General features: G+C 39.7%; 1 protein-coding gene across 1 annotated transcript; it reads right to left on the bottom strand.

Moving 5' to 3' along the window:
* Positions 1 to 832: 832 nt before the first annotated feature.
* LOC140239998 (polyadenylate-binding protein 4-like) lies at positions 833 to 12,001 on the bottom strand. The gene is made up of 12 exons (XM_072319806.1): positions 11,446 to 12,001; positions 9,825 to 10,018; positions 8,841 to 8,959; positions 8,411 to 8,645; positions 7,906 to 8,022; positions 7,138 to 7,254; positions 6,349 to 6,558; positions 5,478 to 5,628; positions 4,731 to 4,880; positions 3,756 to 3,880; positions 3,074 to 3,304; positions 833 to 2,602 (listed from the first exon to the last, which is right to left on the bottom strand). Exons 1-12 carry the CDS (start codon positions 11,636 to 11,638, stop codon positions 2,528 to 2,530), a joined length of 1,917 nt encoding a protein of 638 aa, XP_072175907.1. The 5' UTR covers positions 11,639 to 12,001; the 3' UTR covers positions 833 to 2,527.
* Positions 12,002 to 23,220: the final 11,219 nt, after the last annotated feature.

Raw genomic sequence — 23,220 nt, 5'->3', positions numbered from 1 at the left:
CCCGTGTCGTGCTGAAAAGAAGCTTTAGATTAGCTGGGACGCAACGTATAAAAAAGAAAATGGCGCCCCCATTTGATCGGAGCATGAAGTTGCTCTCTACATCATGAACTGAGTGGATGTAAAAATAGCCCAGAATGCGTAGTGAAGAAAAGATGATGCAAGCTGAAAATAGAGCGATACTTGATGCGCACTTTTGCTCATGCTTAGAATAGGTGTTTTTCCTCTGAACGTCCCCATCGCAAAAATCTAAAGCTCCCTATTGTCTGATCACGTCTTCTCGCTTACATTTACCCATCAAAATGGAAATGTATTGGTTTAACACATTGGTGTGACCAAGGCAGTTTAAAAAAGATGTCGACGTAACTGATCATGTGTCAGGCAGTCAACACAATGTACATGTACATGTGTTTAGTGATGAAACTTGTTACTGCAGTGTGCCTTTCTATACAGTACTACATGTACTAAAGGTCCCTATCACAGAATACAGAGAAAGTTTAAATATCATTCAACTCCAAGCGTTCTCAACATCAGCAGTCAAAATCACATCATTCTACAATCATACAAGCTCATCAACTGAAGTGACTAAATATGATGTACCGCCAATTCCATGTAGGCCCATGTAACGTGCGTAAGCCAACATTTTCATTTGACCTGTCATGTAAGTCAACATTTTTTCTGCAGTCATGTGAATGTTAACTTACACAAAGTATACTATTAAGATATACATATACATTTTCTGTTAACTGCATAATTATTGACCACAGAATGCACTTCCATTCAAGTCCTCCAACAAATAAACTGTAAGACAATCAATCACACAAGACATTTAATGTTTTAGAGTCAGAACCAAAGGTTTTATTTTTGAAATTTTTTATGAAACACACAACTGGCCTGAAAGGTACAATCTCGGTCTAGAGCAAATCACCAAGAATTGTTCAGCAGGCGCCTTGGCATGCATTTGAACTCAAAAATCATGAGGCTTGTACAGTGTGAGATTGCAGTCGTCTGCATATGAAGACAACTGAAATGAACTCATGCACAGTAAAACAAAGCAAAATTCATTGTCTTCCACAAATATCAGGTGACGTTCTTGAAGATTTTCTCCCTAACCAAATTGTACCTACACCTGCAGTAGTAATTGCCATAAAAATGAAACCCAGAAGGTGTTTCAATGATTTTTTTTTTCAACTTTTGATTTTTTTTTTTGTTTTGTTGTTGGCTATATGACTGTTGATATAGATGTCTGCTGTGGTGTATCTTTTGGCCTACATCATAACTTCGATTAATGATGTTATGCGCGAGGGTTAAAGTACAGTCAAGGTTTGAAATATAGTACAAATTATCAGATGAAAAGGAAAATAAAGAATAAAGCAATATGCGAACATGCAAGATTCACATTTTATAAAGTACATGAAAGCAAGAAAATCAGAGGGGGAAAAAAACATGTAAGAAAGGCACTTTTATACATTCTGTACCACATGCAATTGATGCAAATGCATTAGAAAACTTTGCCTTTAACCAAACCAAAAGGTAACTGAAGAAAGAAATACAGGACGAAATTGCTTGCTTCATCAATCTACATCTACTGATATATGCAACGTATGTAATTTGTTTTGTCATAAAGATAATAAAAAATGTGAATAAAACAAACCTTTCAAAAACAAAAGTATACACCACACGACAAAATTCATCAGTCATATTTGAAGCAAATTTTTTTTTTAAAGTCAGTTTTGCATTTTTTTTTAAAGATTTTCTTTTTTTTTGTCTCTCACTTTCATGCAAACAACATGAAATACTTCAATACATAAGTTACATACTATCCCCTCTCCATGTAAAATTTTCAGTGTTTTTCGATTTTTTTTTATTTTTTTCTAACATTTTTTACACATTTAAAGTTAGGAGCAACATCTTATGCGTTCTTTTTCATTCATAGACAAGTACTAAGTCCATTGGTTTTTTGTTTCTTTTTAATTTAGCTAGACCCGTGTTTTTTCATTCTTTTTTTTTCTTTTTTGCAATTTTTGTGAAACTTTGCACCTGTCTGAGGCACAATAACTTTTGCTTTTTTTTTCTTTTCATTTTTATATGAAAATATGGTTTTACTTTAAATAACCAAATTGCTGGTTAATCACCATCAGTGCCATTAATCACCTTTAAATGGACAAGTACTCAAATTGGGTAGGTAATTCTGTGTGCAACCAAACTTATGGGAGGGCACCAAAACAAGCAGTAAGTCATCACATTTAATGACTTGCTCTATGGCCTCTTGTTAAATGCTAAGAATTCCTTCTCAAGCTATAAATATTGGGTTTGGCGATTCCAAATATGACCTAGCGGGGGAAAATTGGGTACATCTTTTTGGCAGCAAACAGCCAGGGATTTGCACTGGCCATCTAGGTACCTCTGCCTTGTTAACTGTGATTGCTATTTCAGACTGAGCGAGGAATAAAGACTACTGACGGCAGGAAACTACTGGAGGGTGGGGTCGGGGTACTTTTATGGTGCTGGGGTGAAGGGTGTGAGGTGATTACTGGGCTGCCACCACATTGGCCTTGGCTCCTTCCTTCTGGTGGTTCATGAGTACCTGCACTGCCTCTTCAACCTGTGAGAGAACAAGAGCGAGAGAGAGAAGGAAAGAAAGATAGTGTGTCAGTGACTCACCAATGCTCTCTCCACCAAATAGTCCTGCTTCCACAATTTTATTCTAACACAAAACTATGGATGTCTCACTTTATTCATCAGTCAACTCACGTGAAGTGCCTGGTAACCCTTTGTAAATTGTAAACAAAAGTAAAATACCTTAATCATCTTGTGTGGTGTGTGTGTGTGTGTGTGTCATTAATTAAATGGTATTCTATTTCCAGCATGTGAATGCATACATATTATAGACTTTCAAGCCTGTCCAATCCAGACTGACATATATGTAATTTAGAGCGCTACTGTGTGCTACAAAATAATTAGGGACAAATCACAGCTGCTCCTACAACTCAGCCTTTCATCATGCCTAAGTAAGAATCTCCCATCGACAAAGGTTTGCAATGTAGCAAAGTGGAGCCCGATGACTGCCACATACCTTTTTCTCAAGGGACTCGCGCGACTCCAACATGTGGAGCAGCTCGGTGTTGTCGATTTCCAGCAGCATGCCAGTGATCTTGCCGGCAAGCTCCTTGTGCGTCTCTGCAATGATGGAGAACAGACGCTCTCCCAACATCTGCTTTTGCTCCTGGGGAGGGGCTGAGGCCAACATCTGAGGGGTCAGCGGCTCCTGACCAGGGACGTGGAGGGCCTGCACTGGCTGAGTCTCCTGTAGAGGGGAAAAGGAGCATATTCTTTGTCATTTTCAGGTCAAGTTTCAAGGGCCGCAAACTCATTTTCAAAGGGGCATGGTAACAGCACAGCTGATTTAACTAGGTCTTTTTGAAACCTCTATTTACAAGACATCAGTGGAGAATACTGACTTACTACACTTCAGCACACTCTAATATCCTGCACAATAAAAGATAATAAAAGGGTACAAGAATTCAATTTAGATCATTACCTCTCCACAAATAGAAAGGGGAGAAAACACACAAATCTACAGCGAAAAGTTAACGGTGCATTTGAAGAAAACAGCATCATTCCTAATTTTAGAGTGTTACTTTATTTTATGATTTGATGTTTCAGTATCAAATTCAATTATTGCCGAGGCATACGCAACAACTTGATTGGTATCAAGTCACACTGCATCCATTCCTAATCTCACAAAAGATACTCACTGCTGGCATTTGTCCTGGCATGGCTGCCCGGGCCACAGGGTACTTGGTGTACTGCTTCGCACTGACTGCAGTCAGCTGGGCGTTACCCCCAAGGCGCATCTGTTGCTGGGTGGGTGCAGCCATGGCTGTGGAATACAAAAGAGTCATTACCTTTAGAGCAACTTTTAGCAACCACCAAGCGGAGAAAAGAGTTTATCCACGATGAAGTACACTGCTTGTTTGCTTCAGCATTTTCGGGCGTGGACAGCTATGGCATTGGAATATGATGGCACAGTCATTCTTGGACCAAACTTAATGTAGGATGTGTTTTTGTAAAGACTAGATGGTGGGATAAATGACTTGCCTTAACTGCTGAGGAAGTGAACTGGAGTGAATGAGGGAAGGCGACAAAAGCCACTTTCATGTGCTGATCAGTGTTGGATTGAACCATCAAAATATATTCAGACGGCAATTCCTTGGTCATCACATCAACACATGTCACTTCAGCGGGATCAATTCAAGTGCAGTCAACTTTGCCAAAGTCAAACTCTCACCAGTTAAAAAATTGGCGAGTCCAAAGAATATATCACCCCCCTCCCCCATGGCTATGAATGCGTTAATTATATTGTGTCAGGCAAAATTCAATGGACCATATGAACATAGGGCTACCGATACTGGATCATATCTCCAGTATAGCCAGTTCACCGATTCAAATGGTTCTCATATACAGTGCAGTCCCCTTATAATGAACGAGGTTATAACGAAATTCCAGTTGCAAGGTTGCAACATTATGGGCTCTGTCTTTGTTTTTGTTTTTTTGTACTTGTTCGGCTATAACTAAATTTCGATATAACAAAAGAAGACTGCCAGTCCCAAGGACTTCGTCAAAACGGGAGTCCACTGTACTACTGATGTCAACATCAAGGGGATTGAGCGTACTCATGGTAAGCACATAATATACTTCAAACTGTGAATTTGATGAAACATTGACAATACCTCCAACACGCTGTCCAGCGGGTGCGGTCTGAACAGGGAGACGAGCAGCTGGCATGGGTTGGCGCACTTGGGCTGTGGCTGTCGCTGAGCGTGGTGCACCGAACTGACCACGTGCTGCACCTGGCATTGCCTGGAAGCTGGCCTGTCCGGCTGTGAAAATCAAATCATCACTTGGATTACCTTCTTGATAGATATCAAGGCTCATAGAGGCTAGAATGGGATGGACATTTTCATTCTATGCATCAATCATTTTTTTTTTTTTTTTTTTACAATCATTCTGCAATTTACTGAATATTGGGGGAGACTTCTTGTTCAAGATTGTTCATTCTTTAAATCAAGCACTTTTTAACAATCTTTTGGCAATTTGCTAAGTTTTGAGAAACTTCTTGTCCAAGATTTTGCAATTATTTTTAGAGAATTGAAATGTCTATGCAATTAACATTTATAGAAGCAAGATTCATAAGCTTCACTGGATACAGGGATGTGAAAATTCATATACTGAAAATAGTGGCAAAATATGATGTACAAAAGGGCATGTCATATACAGGAAATGCAAATTACACCTTTGGTCGCTCATTGGCATTCTCATCAAACTTCATATCATTAGAATAAAATCTTTGACACAAAAACTGCAGCCTTGATGATACTCTGTGTACAGCTACAATGCTTTGCACCTGCTTCCATGGGAAGGGCTCGTGATGAAAACTACAGACTTCCAACAGTGAAGAGAGAAGCCACTTTACTCACTTGTTCTGGTCTGCTGAGGCTGCTGACCCCACCTTGGGTGTCTAACCTGGGCCAGCTGGCCGGCTGCTGGGAACATGTTCCTCTGGGCCTGGGGCATGGTTGCATAGTGGTAAGCAGCCATGGGGTAGACTGGGTTCACTTGCTGACCCGCCTTGAGGCACAGACAGAAGAGAATATGGCACATTTAATCTGCATTCGTTTTCTACAATAGTAGAATGGTTTGAGGTTGTACCAGCTCAAGTCTTTGTGGTTCAGCTTTGTAGAAAGCCCAAGATCGCATTCTCTGCATTTTCTTTACACACCAAGAGACTACTCTCACATATTTTCTCACATGAAGTACATATCTCACGAACACAACAAAACAATGGTAGATTGTGACAGAAATCTTGTGTCTTCTCCTATCACTGCAAAGGCTTACTTGTAATATTCAGGGAATTAAAAAAAGAAAGAAAGATAAAAAACAGGATTGCAACTGGGAAGGAGAGCATAACAACCAAGCAACTTTAAAAGTTGTTTATAAACATTGTCTTGCAACATGGTTCTGCTCAGTACATATAGAGCATAACTGTGTTGTGTGTTCTTTTTTTTTTGTGAGTGTTTTCAGTATTCATGGTCAGAGTAACTGAAAAATACCTCACACAACAAACATCTCGCTGGAGGTTTCATCATTTGGGATCTACATGTAAAACAGCTACAGTGTAGATGACTTCAGTGTGTTCTACTTTTATTCAAACACAAGTGACACCATCACCATACTTCAGAATAAATTCACTAAATGAGAAACATTGACATCAACATTGTCCATTGTCTTTTGAACGGCCCTCCTACATCCCGGATTCTTGCCCAAAATTTGCCTCTTATGGCTACATACCCCAACTCTAACTTGGGGCGCAACACGCTGCATGTACTGAGAGGCAAGCTGGGCACGGCGCTCCTCCTTTCGTTGGGCGAGGGCGACATACAGGGGCTTGGCGACAAGGATGCGTCCGTTCATCTCCGTGACGGCCTTGGTGGCTTCCTCTGGCGAGGAGAAACAAACGAAGCCGAAGCCCTTGGAGTTGGCTTTGTCGTCGCTCATGACCTAGTAGGGAAGCAGAGAAATGTTGTGTCAAATTTCTGCCCGAGGTTTGCATAGCTTCTGTGTTTGCTACTTTCCTACACTACAGAATCATCAAGCCTACTACCTCTGGCATATTTTAGTTTACCTAAAACAGGTTATATCAGCACAAAAATCACAGATTATCCCTTAGACCTCAATCGCCGGTTGCTTCCTTGGTTTCTGCTCTTTGCTTTTCCCCCCGAGTTCAAACAGGGTATTTCCCTAATAAATCCCACCTCTTGTCTACAAATAACCACTTTCAATATTCCATGAAAACTTGTACTTCTATATTCACAAAGCACACATGTGCAGAATGAGCACCACTTTGAACTCTGAGAGAATATCACAAGGCCCATGGTGCGAGTTTTAACTCACAAGTACAAAGATATGTGGATAACTAAAACTTTGTGTTAACACAATTTTCAATACATAAAATGCAGATAGGGTGACATTTTCTCCGCTGTTGTCACTGAGCTCAAAGTACCGCAAGGAATGAGCAAGTTATGCTCTTGATTTCCTCACAGCAGCCTTACAATACATCCATCTCCCACTTGGACTCACCTTGGCACTGGTGATGGTGCCAAACCGACTGAACTCTTTTCGGAGCTTCTCGTCGTCGATCTCGTCATCGAGGTTCTTGATGTACAGGTTGACGCCCTGATATCTTGTGCTTCGCTCCTGTTGGAAAACGACGAGAATGAACCACAATGTTAGACGAAATGGTTAGCTATTGTTCACCAGAATGTTTCTCAATTTTCCCTCTCCATATTGCATTCCTACTGTCGATTTGGGGACAAACTACTGATAATATCTGCATGTACCTCGGAATAGAACTGATGAGGGTTGAAGACTGAACACCGCGCGGTGGCAATAGCTGGTTACAACTCTTAAAACAGTACCTTAGACTGGCGCAACAATACCCCACTAGCATGATGCTACTTTAAATTGCATTTAAGTGGGATCACACAAGAATGTTCACACCATAACACCAGCTCTGTTGAGACAACCTGCCTAGAATGTAACTCTGCAAACTGCTTTTATATTGCTTACCTATTTCTTAATGGGGGGCGGGGGGTCCATTCTTGACTGTGATCATATATGACATTTAAATGCACATAGGATGACAATTACCTGCACAAAGAAAAAGGTGACTTAGACATATACCTAGGCCTTCATGTTGAAAGGTTGATCAGTGTTGGATTGAACCATCAAATATTTTTTTCAGACGGCAATTCCTCAGTCATCACGTCAACACAGGGAAGGCCTTTCCACGGACTCAAATAAAGTGGCCCCCAACTTGCCCTACCCTCTAAAACGGTGTCAACATACCTGTTTCAGTGCCTCAAATCTGGCCTTCAATTCTGCTGCTCTTTCTGCCTTCTTCTGAGCTCGTCCAGCATACAGAATCCTTCCATTGATCTCCATACCATTCACCTGTTTCACGCACTACAAAGAGGAAAAGAAGGGAAGAAGAATGTCTCATTAATCATTTGATGGACAGTAATGCTACAATCCTACATGCTTCATTGGGCTAACTCAGGCAAAACTCGGCTGAATGTGGCATCTATAAATACTGCAGTAGACACCAAATACGGAAAACAATCCAGCACAAAGAAACAAGGCATGGTAGCTCCTAAACAAATAACAGACGATTAATCAGGTCCCAGTATGTAACAAGTACCACAGCAGCATACAGACAGCTCAAATTTCAACATTGCATGTGCTTTCAAATTTCATTTGTTTAGTGAGTTCATTCAACCACGATAAAAGCTTCGAAAATGAGGGTACCTACAATCAGCAAGTACTGAACGTACCTGCACATTCATCGTCTTACCTCCTGGGCAGCCTCGTGGTTCTCAAAGCTGATGAATCCGAAACCCTTGGTCTTGCCAAACTCGTCATGCATGATCTTGGCCGAGAGGATCTTGCCGTACTGAGAGCCAAACTCCATCAACTTCTGGTCGTCGACGTCATCTGCCAGGTTCTTCAGGAAGACATTGGTGAACTTTTTCTGCTGATCCCCCATCTGCATCAGACGCTCCTTGCGGGGGATGAAGTAACCTACGTATCTGTAGCCGGCAACAGAGACAAAAAAGTGCAGGTGACCTTGCAAGGGAGACTTCGCATGAAACACATGGCATTATCTCATTGATAATTCCAGAAGAAACTGAATGTGGCATGCATTAAAAACCTTTAAACTACAGTATGACTGTTGAGACATCTTTCTAACATATCTGTCCGAGTTGGACTTGTGAAATACTCACACTTTTTTTCCGTTCAGCAACATGCCATTAACTTTCTCAATGGCTTTGTTTGCTGCCTCCTGGGTCTCAAAATGCACAAATCCATAGCCTTTGTTTGTTCCATTCTCGTCAGTGACGACCTGTAACAAGAGAAGTACACACAAAACAAATTTGACATGATCATACAATATGCTTTGGAACTTGCTGTCCATTGCAATCATGTTTCAACAGCTCGAGGTTAAAGGAATCGTATAGTTTTGGTTGAGACCTAATGTCAGGTTTCTAACATTTTTTTGGTGAGATAATAAGAAACCTCTTATCAAATATGAAATAGCATGTAATTCAATGAGGAATTCAACATTTGATGAAAATTGATTTTGAAATAGCCGATATCCAAAACAGAGCAATTCTAATAAAGTGTGGGACCCACACTTTATTACTTTGTTTTTTGAGGTTTCAGTTATTCCAAACCCGATTTTCATCAAATAAACTTTGAATTCCTCTTAAAATGGTATGCTCTGTACTATTTCATAAGCGTTTTCTTGGTATCTCGCAGAAAGTTAAAAGCCCAATTCAATCCCTTTAAGCTAAGTAAAGGAAATACTTAGGCACACTGTGAGCAGAGAATATCTTTATTTCGTTCACTGGTTTGTTTGTTGTTGTTTTACCATGGTGGGGACAATACATGAGAAATTCAAAGATATCACAATGTGAATGTTTTCATGAAAGTACAGTCTTAAAGTTACAGTGCACATACCATCTATCAACACTCATGAGCTGAATATACATGGCACAGCATTCTGATAAAAAACAATGAATTAAAATATTCGCAGAAAAGAAATACGGAAATTTGTAACTGCATATGTACTTTACTGTTCACTTGGAACTTATACAGTGAAGAAAAAATTGTGTTATTTTGTGAACATTACTGGCTCAAGTGTCAGTGAGCATGGGGGTCTGTTAAAATACATTTTTGCTGCTAACAAGCTATCGATATTAACTCACCTTACAGGACAATATGTGACCAAAGGCGGAGAATGTGTCGTACATAGCCTTGTTGTCAATGGACTTGTCCAGGTTCTTGATAAACACATTTCCAACTCCTGATTTCCTGAGTGAGGGATCACGCTGAGACCACATGATGCGAATAGGTCGCCCTTTCAGTGTGTCAAAGTTCATTGTGTCCAAAGCACGCTCAGCTGAGGAGAAAATTTGTCACATTGTATCTCATAAGAAACATGAACAGCAATGACTTAATAGTAAGTTTTCCTACAAAAAAAAAAAATCACATTAGAAAAATGATTTTTACCTCCCAGCACTAATTAACTGACTGCTGTGCAACAATCTTTTCCACTAACGTTAAAACACAGTGTTCTTGTGTGTGTGTGTGTGTGTTTTGGGAAGCGAGGCGGTGGGGCATATTGTTTGATTTGTGGTATTTCAAGATGTCTATAATCAGAGGATGTCTATTTAGTAGTAGGGTAACACCCCCAGTTTTCGGTCACTTAAGATTTTTTGCAATATAGGCCCTATTTCAAACTAAAATAATACATACATATACATCATATCTACAGCAATATATGTGAAATATATCAAATTTCTTTAATCTCAATTTCAATTTTGTTAAATATCACACAGAATTTCACAAAATTCCAAAATACATCACCTTGAAAATTCCCCAGAATACGGTCACCGCGACCAGTATTCGGTCACGCGATATGCACGTTCAAGGTCAATGCGTGTTCAAAGCAGCTGAAAAATGCGCTGCGCGCTACCTTGTTGGCGCCAATTTGCATCGGTGACGTTGCGGTGCCTGATGGTGACCGAATACTGGGGAATCAGCACTTGCATTCAACCCTTGTACATTGAGACACTACTATCTGCACGTACAGAAATTTTGTTTTTCTTTTGCATTTTTTAGGACACCATCACACTCCAAGCTTGCGATAAGCAAAAAATCCCGCGGGAGAATGGCAAATTTCTCAAGTTTTAGTGCTTTTTCGGTGACCCGCACTCTTAAAAGTGGGCTCAATCCGCATGTGAATTGATGTGACTTGCGTGTGCACGTGTTGTGACAGTTGAACTTACTGGCTGGTGACAAGTGACAAGTGACCGAATACGGGGGGGGGGGGGGGGGGGGGAAGCATTTTAAGTTTGGTTCACATTCATGTCAGTGATTGTCGATTGTCAGTCCCACACTCAACACAGCACAGCAGATCAGTCAGACCAGGGTTGTTCAATTGCGCGAAAGGGCAATCTATCATCGTGATCATACTCCCTAACCACCCACTAACATCAAATCATGATTTAACATTAAATTTTAAAGATTCCGCCTTTTGTAAAGCTAATGTAATGATAGAAGTGACCTTCAATATGCCCATGGTTTTTCCCTTTTTTTTGGGGGGGGGGTGGGGTGGGGTTTACCAGACACAATTGGAAAAGATTTGTCAAACTCGCTCTGTAGTCTGCATAGGTCTGTGCTATAAATATGCCATAGGCCTACTCTAATCTTGGATATAACCGACTATTGGGGCTGCCTGCAGTTCGACATCATCATGGAAGACGCAGACAGCTAGTAACTTAGACTCGCATACGACACGTTCGTCGTTACAAAGCAGTGACTCACCATCTGCCGGCTGTTGGAAATTCACGTAGGCATATCCTAGTGAACGGCGTGTGATCATGTCTCGACAGACGCGAATAGACAAGATTGGTCCTGCTGTGGAGAATTTCTCGAAAAGCAAGGCTTCAGTCACATCAGCATGAAGATCCCCAACATAGAGGGAGTTCATTGGGTAATTTTGGCCTGGTTGCTGCATTTTCACTAACTAGACTATAAAGGCGTGTGAGGAAATAAAAGAGAGAACGTAAAATATGCTGATCGTAGGGCGTATCAGAACCAGATCGGCGAAGAACTCACGCACACAGTCGGGACGGTAGTACGTCACACGGATTGCGAACAGAGCTAGACGAACAATATGGCGAATTCTCTGACGAATCGAGCAGTGGAAGAACGCGAATTTTCGGCAAGAGGATATGAAATCTATCACAGAAGTACACTAAAAATGACAATTTTTATTTTATTTTTGAATTTTGAGATTTTTTTGTTTTTTTTTTAATTTTTGAACGCAAAAAATGCAAAAACTGTACGACGACAGCTTTCTTGCTCCTGATCGCTCTACTTGTGTAGACGAAGAGGATTTGCCATGCGGCGGCGGCGTAATTCGAACGGACAGTACAGTCGAACATCTTTAAATGCCATTGAAAAATATCGATCCGCGCAAGAGGAAGAAATGTAGTCCCTTACATACAAGTAACAAACTCCTACCATCGACGAATTTCCCAACTTTAAAGCTATGAATTTGTATTTTCCTTCGAAGTTACAAGTAGAAACGTATCTAAACTTGATAATGATGCAGGAAACTTAAAAACAACGTAAGAATTCGCGTATGGGCGGGTTCAGGGTTCATGACTCGATCACAATAAAATTCGCCCCAAGGCTGTATAGTTGTACCTCCGATGTATACAACTTGCCTAAGTACTAGTATACTTCTGCTGTCCGATGTTGAATAGCCATTAGAAATATCATAACCTAAATCACACTACTGTACAAGTACATCCTTGGTATTATCCCCTTGGTCCGCAAAGGTGTTAGGAACTAGGCATGTCCGCGATGGAATGTCCCTTTAAACCCACTTCCATACACATTTATTTTTTTTTATGTTACACTGTAGGCCTCTATACAAGTAGGAACACAAGGCCTATAAAATCTACTTCCATCAGGTATAAAAGGAGACTTTTCAAGAAACAATGGATTGTTACCCCTGACACCATAGGAATGGCAACTACATGGTAACCACATCAATGACGTCAGGTACTGTGGTATACTTCCAACAAAGACCCCTGACGCAAAATGCAATGGCAGCAGGGAGGTATTATACTATGTTAGACTTGAGGGTATACTGCATCATGTTCACAGTGCAATGAGCCACCATCCAGCTTGATTTCATCACAATTCAACTATAATTAACATTTATATCGCGCTTAATACACAGTTTCTATGCGCCTTACATGTTGAATCATAACCATACCAAAACGTAATCTTAAGCAGCGTTTACACTTTGGCGAGTTGACATGGCGAGCTATGGCGAGTTAAGGCGAGTTGCCAAAATGAGGCACTCGCGATAACTCGCGTGAAGCTCACCATGTAACTCGGGATAACTCGCGACAACTCGGCATGGCTCGGCGGAGCTCGTTCAAGCTCGGGACAACTCTCCTTGAAGTCGTGAGCAGTCCCAAAATTTTTGAACATGTTCAAAATTTTTGCTAACTCGCTGTAACTCGTGCTGAACTCAGCTAGACTCGTTATATACTCGCGGTACTCGCAATAACTCGAAAGAAGCTCGAGATAAACTCGTAATAGCTCGTAATAACTCGCCATATTTGAGTATACGCGAGTGCATTCCGAGTTTACTAGAGCGAGATACGAGCACTGCGATCGTATTACGAGTGAAGGAGAGGTGCCCGCGAGATTAGCGCGAGTTCAGATCGAGCACCCCGAGTTACAGCGAGTTTCGTATGAGTTTAGTCAGATTGCGTTGCAAATGCACATTGACATGCCAGCTGAATAATAAATATCCAGTGTTCTATATTTTTCCATATATATTTTAAAATGAGAGCACATTTTAATCGACCCACCCATGTACACGTACTTTTAAAACGGCCATTGTCACTGTATTATTACAACTAGCAAAAATAGGAGAGGAATATGCCCTCACCCAAGAGATCCAAGAGTTGTGGCCATTCAGGTAGTTAAACACCGAAAGAATAATGTCATTCAAACAAGGGTAGAAGTAGAAGAAGTGCAGGAAGAGAGAATGGAGACGGAAGAGGAGATCAATGACGAGCAGAGACAGGTAGAAGAACAACTGAGACACCAAACTAGACCAGGTCCAAGCTCAAACTACTGAGCATCAGGCCTCGCCTGTCGAACTGGTTGGGGAGGAAAATGAACCCATTTTTCTCCACTCGCATGTTCTCCGTCTGGCACGCCAGGGAAGACGGGAAAAAAAAAAGAACAAAGAAGTCCACCCCAAACAAGAAGTCCACCCCTAAGAAGTGCACCCCGAAGAGACGAAAAACACCTCACTGCATACACATTCACTGAAGAGCAAGAAGTAGAATAAGCAGAGTGGTACAGAGACCACGATTGTCTGTATAACAGGCGACTAAAGTCATACAAGGATACTGCAAAGAAGACAACGCTAATCGAAGAGAAGGCCAAGGAGTACAATCCGGTGTGCTCCGGTAAGTGAAGATGAATATTAATATCTATTATTTAGGGGGGGGGGGGTCTGGCGGCAAAACAGAGTTTCGCTAAATATATTTTGTTGAATTCATTACCATGATTATTACTATGATTATGATTGCCATAATTATCGAAAATCCTGTAAACAACTGACAACATGACATGCATAATATTTAGTCCTGAAAATTTTGACCCCCACATTTCGTTTATCCCGTTAGCTAGCTATATACTTTACTGTATGAGAAACAAGAATTTAATAAAGTTATTTGTTTCTTTCCATTAATTTATGTGATCTAAATTCCCAGTGTTCGATTTTTTTTTTTCAGTTGAACAGCTGAACAATTTCCTCAAGTCGATGAGGACACAGTACAGCCGTCTGACGAACCCAAAGTCTGGAAAGGGGACCAGAGACACACCTTACAGTGAGAGAGATCAGTGGATTCTCAATACATTCCGCGTCCTAGAGGGACATATTGTGAGGATGAAAGGGAGAACATTGGGAAGGGTAAATATGCATTTGATTTTATTAAGATCTGTAATAAGCTACATTTAAACAAAATATAGAAATTGCCATCGTGTGTCTTTCTTGTAAAAGATGTTGATCGAGTGATTTACTTATTTTTTGCAGACCTCTAAAGGACAAGTAGCATCCCAACCAAGAGAAGACGAATTAAATACTCTCCCCCGACCAGGATACTGAGACTGATGGGCATGATGACAGCAGTGAGAATGACCAGACCACTCAAGAAGCTGATGACCCCAGCAGAGCATGAAGCTGGTTCCTCTTACACCAACTTATCAATTGTTGGCAAGGGCAAGGGCAAAATGAAAGGGAGGTGTACAACCCCCAAGGTGGCCTCTGAAGAAGCCAAGGACAGAGAACTGTTGGAAAAGGTGAATGTGTGAATTGTTGTAAAGAAAAGAGAGTACGGATCGAGTAATACATGTATTTTATGAACATTTATTTTTTAATACAAGTACATGTACGAATAACAAAAATGACTAATCCACCATATTGTTAGAGGGTAAAACTCAGTTCGTGTGTTTATCATGATAACGCCATGATATAAAACCGGTGAAAAGGATACTCAACACGTATATCCATTAAGGCCACTGCAACATTGTGGTTGGTCGATTTTTAAAAATATTCTTAAAATGAGCTACATGGCCTGTCTAATTATGTTCAGATTGATTAAAACAACCAAGAATATGAAATAACGAACGACACACATTCACTACCAATATGTTTATAATCTTTTTCATTATTATCTGCTACAGTAATAATTCCAGAACAGTGGGGTGAAGTGTTAGGTTTTCACCTTTTGAAGCACTAAATGATTCCTGTGAAGCATAATTTTTTCAAAGGTTAACTTTTACATCCCAACATTATATTCTGAAAACATGTCAGGACATGCAGCCCAGATTCTTTTTAATGAAAATTGTAATTATCATCTGCTAGAATAATAATTCCAGTACAGTTGTCCATGAGGTGAAGTTTTAGGTTTTCACTCTGGAAGGACAGAATGCTTACTGTAAAGCATAATTATGTTTAATGTAACTTTTACATCCAAACATAATATATTCTGAAAGCACTTTGACATGCAGCTCATTTTTAACTGAACATAATGTTAAATACATGTATTACCTCTAACATCAAAACAAGAGATTAAACACGTAAATTGCGACTGACCACACAGAAACCTTATTGTTTGAGTTAACTCCGTCAAAGTAAAATTATATGCATGCTTTCACGATAGGCATTTCTTTAAATTTACATTTTCGTCAACCAGTTGTATCCGAGTAATTGGAAATATTTAATCTCAATGTTATAAAGGAGTTACTTACTTTTAGCATGTGGATTTCAAACTGTTCTCAATTTCGCTGATATTGTAGTTTTGTATATATTCACCTACATAATTTTGTTTGAATTAATATGGCAGATGTTAAGGAATAAAGATTCGCAAGTACATTTTAACACTCGATATCAAAACAAGCTTTGAACACTAAGGCCCGAATTCACGAAGGTGGTACAATGAAACCATGGTTTAAACCATGGACAAAAACCATGGAGCGTCAAGTGTCGCATGGAATATTTCGTTACGAAATTAGTCATTTCATCGATGAAATGATTATTTTGTAACGAAATGACAACATTTTATTACTAAATGAACATTTCGTCCACGAAATGATAATTTCGTTAACGAAACGGTCATTTTGTCGATGAAATGACCAATTTCGTAACGAAATATTCCATGCGACACTTGGTGCTCCATGGTTTTTGTCCATGGTTTAAACCATGGTTTCATTTGTACCACCTTCGTGAATTCGGGCCTAAGTGTTGCAGTGAACAAAAATTTTGATCAGGCATTGTCCCATACACTAACATGAATTAAAATAACGCACAGAATTATTACTAAAATTATTCAGTTCTTGGGGTTTTTCTGGGATACATTAATAGGTGATTAAACATTATGATAATGAACATTGTTCTGTATCAAAGAAAAGGAACAGTAAAGTGTTACATTACTGTCATTAATCTCAAGATCTCAAAATATGTTTTATTACGTGTGCAGAACATTTTGGTTAACTGTAATTTTTTGTTTTTGTTTCAGTACTCTCGAGATAATTTCGTGATACCGTATAATTCCTGGTTAACTGCTCAATAACTTACTAGTTTTGTGTAACATGGTGAAATATAAACGATGTACCCTTATGAGTATTGAAGTGACTGGTATCCTTTTATTATGTTATAGCTCCTCCAGCGAGCAGATGAGGTCAGAGATCTACGAAGGTCTTCTTTCGCCTTGTCATAACCCCCGCAAGACCGTCCAGGTCTTCACCAGCTAACTCCGCCATCAGCGTCTCATAGTGTCCGTACTAAGGCCTCCTCAACAACCAGGGTCTTGTCCAAAACCTCCTTTGAAGCATTTTGGTCCTCTCTTGAGCATCTCTTTTTCTGCGGCGCCTCCTTGACAACAGGGTCGCACCAATCGTGCAGAAGATCAGGGTCTCTTCTTCTTCAAGCAGAGCGAAAATGCTTCTGGCAATCATCTTTGAGCGCCAAAATGTGCATTTCCCGCCCCTCGATCGTATAAAACTCTTATTACTCGTAATAAAATCTTGACAACTCGTTTAAAGCTCGCTTTAAGTCGTATAAAGGTCACTGCAACTCATACTAAGCTCGGTATGTCTCGTTTCGAGCTCGGTTCACTCGTACAGCGAGCGTAGTGAACTCGGCGTTGAGTCTTATATCACTCATGCAAATTCCAGGGGAAAAAATACATTTCGCGCGAGTTTGTGCGAGTTAACGCGAGTTGAAGCTCGCACAGCTCGCGCACGACTCGCGACTCCAACTCGCCAAAGTGTAAACGTTGCTTTACATTATTCAACATAACTACAAAAATCCACACTTCGTGATTTACATTACTTAATATACTTTAACAATAATCAGATACTAAAATTAGCATACTTAATACTATTTTGTTACTGTAGGACCAAAGTTGGCCAGTAAGATTCCTGAAACACAAATTAATCTAAAAGAATTCCTGGGGCAAAAGAATAATAAATCGTTATTTTGCAGGCCAGTTACAGAGAAAGAAGTGCTAGATAATTCATTCGCATTATAGACTCTAAGAAATCACATGGATATGATAATTTATCAGTAAGATTACTAAAGGATGCAGCAAGTTTTGTTTGTAAGCCATTGCTTTACATTTTTAATTTGCCCTAGAACCTGGAATTTATCCTCAGGACACCAATATAATATATTATATTATATAATATATATAAAATATTGTATATTATACAAAAGGACTGAAATCGGACCCCGGAAATTACCGACCTATCTCGGTTCTGCCAATAATTGGAAAGGTTTTAGAGAAAATTGTAAATGATAGACCTCTTTGATTTTTTTTTTTGAGTCCAATGATATTTTAGAAACACCAGTATGGCTTTCGTAAGAGATACAGTACGAAATTGTCTTTAATTAATCTTGTAAATACACTAATGACATCACTTGATGAAGGAAAAATAACACTTGGTATTTTTATTGATTTTAAAAAGGCTTTTGATACGATAAATCATGATATTCTTTTATGTAAACTGGCTCATTATGGTATTCGTGGAATTCCACTTCAATGGTTTGCTGATTATCTGTCCAACAGTCTCCAGATCTCAGCTGCTATCTTATAAAGGAATGGTCTCGACACCGAAGACTATAACTTGTGGAGTCCCGCAAGGGTCAGTTTTGGGGCCTACACTCTTTTTGATATTTATACATGATTTGCCACGCTCTTCCTCTTTCTTTAAATTCAGATTGTTTGCTGACGATTCAAATATTTTTCATACTTAAATTATATGCTGCTCGCCAAAAGAAATTGATGTGAATGAAGTAAATGAAAACTTGCATAAAGTTCAACCATGGTGTAATGCCAAAAAAAAAAAATACAATCAATTTAAAGAAACATATTATATGGTAATAAGAGGAAAACGCCAGTTAGTTGCGATGAGGGGTGCAATAAAACTATCTGACACAGGCATTGATGAGGTGGGTGTTGCATCCTTCATCGGAACTCAGATTGATCGTCATCTGACTTGGAAACCTCACATTCAATAGTATTGGTAAATAAATGTGTTCGAAGGAAAGTAGGTGTATTGTATACATTAAGACAGTATATGTTCCGCAGCGCATTCTTGTGCTTTTGTATAAATATTGTATACAGCCACGCGGTATCGAGGTATGGGGCAGTACTTATAAATCTCACTTATATTGTATATTTCTCAAAAATGGCTCTGAGAGTAAAATAACATTTTCATCGTTATGAACACATTCAGAACCATTGTTCCAACGATTCAAACTTCTAGATGTTGTTAGGTTACATATGAGTTCTTAGTTCTTTTATACATTTATGTACGACCTCTGCAATGGAACTATTCCGCACCTCGAGTGTATGACATTGCCAAATTGTGCATCATACTTATAGGACAAGAACAAATGAAAAGAGAATGTTGTACTTACCAAAATTTAGAACCACAGAGGGACAATTTTCGATTTCTTTATACTTAGGACCAAAACTTTGGAACACATTGCCACGAGAAATGCTTGAACAAAGCAAAAGTTGGCTAAGTTGGAGATGGATTGAGCGGGATGATCGCAGAACACGGGGTGAATTCTTGGAAACTATAATTCAGAGATGTATCCAGGGGCTATAACTATATAAAAGGTGAAGCGGGTTTGGCCTCGTACGTTGTGGGTGCTGCATTATCTTTGGGTATATGTGTGACGGAGAAATGACTCGCAGACGTTTCATTACTGCAACGTCTGCGAGTCATTCCTCCGTCACACACACACACACACACACACACACACACACACTTACAACAGAATCAAAGTTCTTGCTGACTATTGTTGCAATTTTGATTGTACATGTGTCACCTCTCACTATACACACAGGATTCAGGCCGGCGGAGCGTTTTCAAAAGTGGGGAGGGGGGGGGGGGGCACTTCCTGGTTTCATGAGCTAACAAGCAAAAAAAAAAAAAGGAAAAAAAAAAGAAAAACGTTTTCAGCGAAAAAAAGTAACCTTACCGCGCTCACACTTCAACGTTTCTATCTATTTCTTTCCATTGCCACTTACGCACTTCCGGGGTACAAAAAAGTGTGTGTGTGTGGGGGGGGGGGGGACTGAAAGTGGTGATACCTTATGCATTCCTTTGTATGGCGCAAAAAGAGTGGGGGGGGGGCGGGCGAGCCACCTTTCCCCCCACCCCTCCTCCCCCCCCCCGTTCCCGCCGACCATGGGGTTGGTGTTTTTTTCTTGTTGTTTTCTTGTCTTTTTCGTCCAGTGTGGGGTCCTGTGCAATAGTGAGCTCAGATCCTGTCTCACTTATAAAATTACGAACTATTTACTCACAAAATATTAATCATATAATTTTCTCTTTGGTGGTATTCTGATGTAAAATACAATACAATACAATACAATACGTAATGGCTTCTTGATGGCGGATACAGTAATACATCCGAATATAATATGTCATATCTTCAATGAACATGAAAAGCGAAAATGTTGACGCTGACGGTCGAAACTGCAGCGCCCGTTGGCCGAGGACTATAATACTAATTGAGGCGAATTGTTTGGGGCCGAATCATAAATTTGTCGGATTGCACGCGACCGGGCTTGAGAAGTATGGTCCTGCGTTCATTCATGCATGTCGTCATTGATCCACGAGGTAGGCGGTGAAGCGGATGGTTGAGTCATGTAGAAGTCACCGGACACGGTAGAAGTTCGCACCGGATAAACTGCTGCTGCGGCACTATTTCGCAATACATTATGATGTACAAAATAATGTAGGTTAAAATTTTCATTCGTAATGGAAAAAGCATTATGGTCCGCCTCCTCCACTTATGTACAGCTGATTTTACTGTTTCAAAATTTATGAACACTCCGGTCCGTGATAGTGTTCTTCTATGCTTCCGACGACGATGGACAGCGGCAGGGGAATGGATTATTTCAAGTACGATTTTGTCATTTTTGGTTTATATTCTGTACAGCTGTTGATGTATAATAGGGGACATAACTCCGTTTTCAATGTATGGAGATGCCCCTTTCGTATGCGGAGCAAGAAGCGAGAATGAAGCAAGGCGAGACAAGATCAACTAAAAAAAAAAAAAAAAAAAAAGGAAGGAGAATCGAAGACACGAGGAACGAGACATAAAAAGTGTCATCATAATTATCATATTATTATGGTTGATGGAGGTGACAGGGGGTTGACAGAAAAATAAAGCAGAGCTTGAAAGCTTGACATCCTTGAACGTGTAATATTTACAAATTGGTATTTTATTATTTAAGGGCAAAATATACAAATGATTGCTACAGTGTATTAGGTTCCTACTCAATATACCCCCTAAAAAAACAACAACAATATACAAACCTTGTATTTTTAGTATCCCATTCACTTAATTAACTTTAAGTATGACTCTAAATTTCTCTGAAACTTCTCTTAAAAGACGTCAGAAAGTGTACATTAACTGTTCGAGAAATGTGTGCAGAAAAAAAATCATTAAAACTCCAATAACTTAAAGCATTCTCTTTCTATTGTTTTTTTAAATCAAATTCTCATTGTTGTTATTATAACATTGCCCACATTTTCTTTCTTGGAAATGTATGCTCTTTAATATTTCACAAATGGTTTCCAGTTATCTTGCTAACAGTTAGAATCTGACGGAATCCCCATCTCAAACCAAAACAGTAACTATACCATCCCTTTAAAGGAAACCAAAACCCAGTGGCGTATCTAGGGGGGGGGGGGACAAGGGGCACGTGCCCCGGGCGCCACTCCTTGGGGGCGCAAAAAAAACGAAAAAAAAAACGAAGAAGAAGAAGAAAAAATAAAAAAACGAAGAAGAAGAAGAAAAAAAAAAGAAAAGAAAAGGAGAAGAAGAAGGAAAAAAAAAACTCGCCTGGAAAAGGGGGGGGGGGGGGGGGAGGGAGAATGGTGGGGGGGGGGGGGCAGAAAACCAAATCAAGATAAAAACAAAACATGATGATGACGCGGACAAAATGACAATGTTTATTGTTTTCACACAAAAATTCCATGTTCTGTGAGCTCAAATACAAAAATTTTCGGCTCGCTCGCTGCGCTCGCTCGCCAAAATTTATATAAAAAGGAAGGTAAGAACAAAACGTGATGGTGACAAAATGACAGTGTCTATTGTGTTCACACATGTCATTTTATCTTTAGCAGGCAAAATGTTTCACGGAGCAGCGGCTGCAATTTCGTTCTGAAGCGATCGCCAATTGGATCAAAAGAAGGCGCCAATGGTTTCGAACATACGGGGGGGGGGGGGGCGCAAAAAACCCCGAATCAAACAAGATTACAACAAAACGTAATGATGACGCGGAAATATACAAATTTCGGCTCACTCGCTCGTACTCATTTAGAATATTTTTTTCAAGTCCTCATTTTGTTGGTATAAATCGTTATCTATAAGGCCGTCACTATATCTTGATTAGAATTGTAAGATTTAATAAGCAAAAAATGACAAGAGTTTCATGATTTATAAGCTGAAATACAAACATTTTCGGCTAGCTCGCTGCGCTCGCTCGCCAAAATTTGTATAAAAAAAAAGAGAAGAAGATAAGAACAAAACGTGACGATGACGAGGACAAAATGATAATGTCTATTGTGTTCACTCATGTCATTTTATATTTAGCAGGAAAAATGTTACACGGAGCAGCGACTGCAATTTCATTCGTTCTGAAGCGATCGCCGATTGGATCAAAAGAGGACGCCAACGGTTTCGAACATACGGGGGAGGGAGGCGCAAAAAAAAAAAATCAAAAAAGATAAGAAAAAAACGTAATGATGACGCAGAAATATACAAATTTCGGCTCACTCGCTCGTACTAATTTAGAGTATTTTTTCAAGTCCTCAGTTTGTTGGTATAAATCGTTATCTATAAGGTCGTCACTATAATTGTGAGATTTGATAAGCCAAAAATGACAAGAATTCCATGTTTTGTAAGCTGAAATACAAAAATTTTCGGCTCGCTCGCTGCGCTCGCTCGCCAGAATTTATATACAAAAAGATAAAAACAATACGTGATGATGACGAGGACATAATACAAATTTCAGCTCACTCGCGCACACTAATTTAGAGTATTTTTTAAAGTCCTCATTTTTTTTTTTTTGGTATAAATCTTTATCTATAAGGCTGTCACTATATCTTGATTAGAATTGTATTTGGTAAGCAAAAAATGACAAGAATTCCATGTTTTGTAAGCTGAAATACAAAAGTTTAAAATTCATTACATTTAAATCACCCTCAAAAGATCCCTTTTAAGTGCTTGAAAAAGCATCATGTGGACTTTGTTTAAAGTCCCTACCGGGATGGTGGTGGGGTTGAACACTTTTTCAGAAATTAGGGGCGCAATTTTCGTGCTTGCCCCGGGCGCCGTTTTCCCTAGAGACGCCACTACCAAAACCCAAAGAGAAATGTGGATTGAGTGAAAGCAGCAACATTAGAAAAACACATCAGTGAAAGTTTAATTCTTTAAAGTTTTAGTGCTGTAACCTCTTGATAAGGAGGCTACTA

Source organism: Diadema setosum, chromosome 16 (assembly GCF_964275005.1).
Source record: "Diadema setosum chromosome 16, eeDiaSeto1, whole genome shotgun sequence".
In the NCBI taxonomy this organism is placed as follows: domain Eukaryota; kingdom Metazoa; phylum Echinodermata; class Echinoidea; order Diadematoida; family Diadematidae; genus Diadema; species Diadema setosum.
This window is presented reverse-complemented; position numbering and strand designations above follow the sequence as displayed.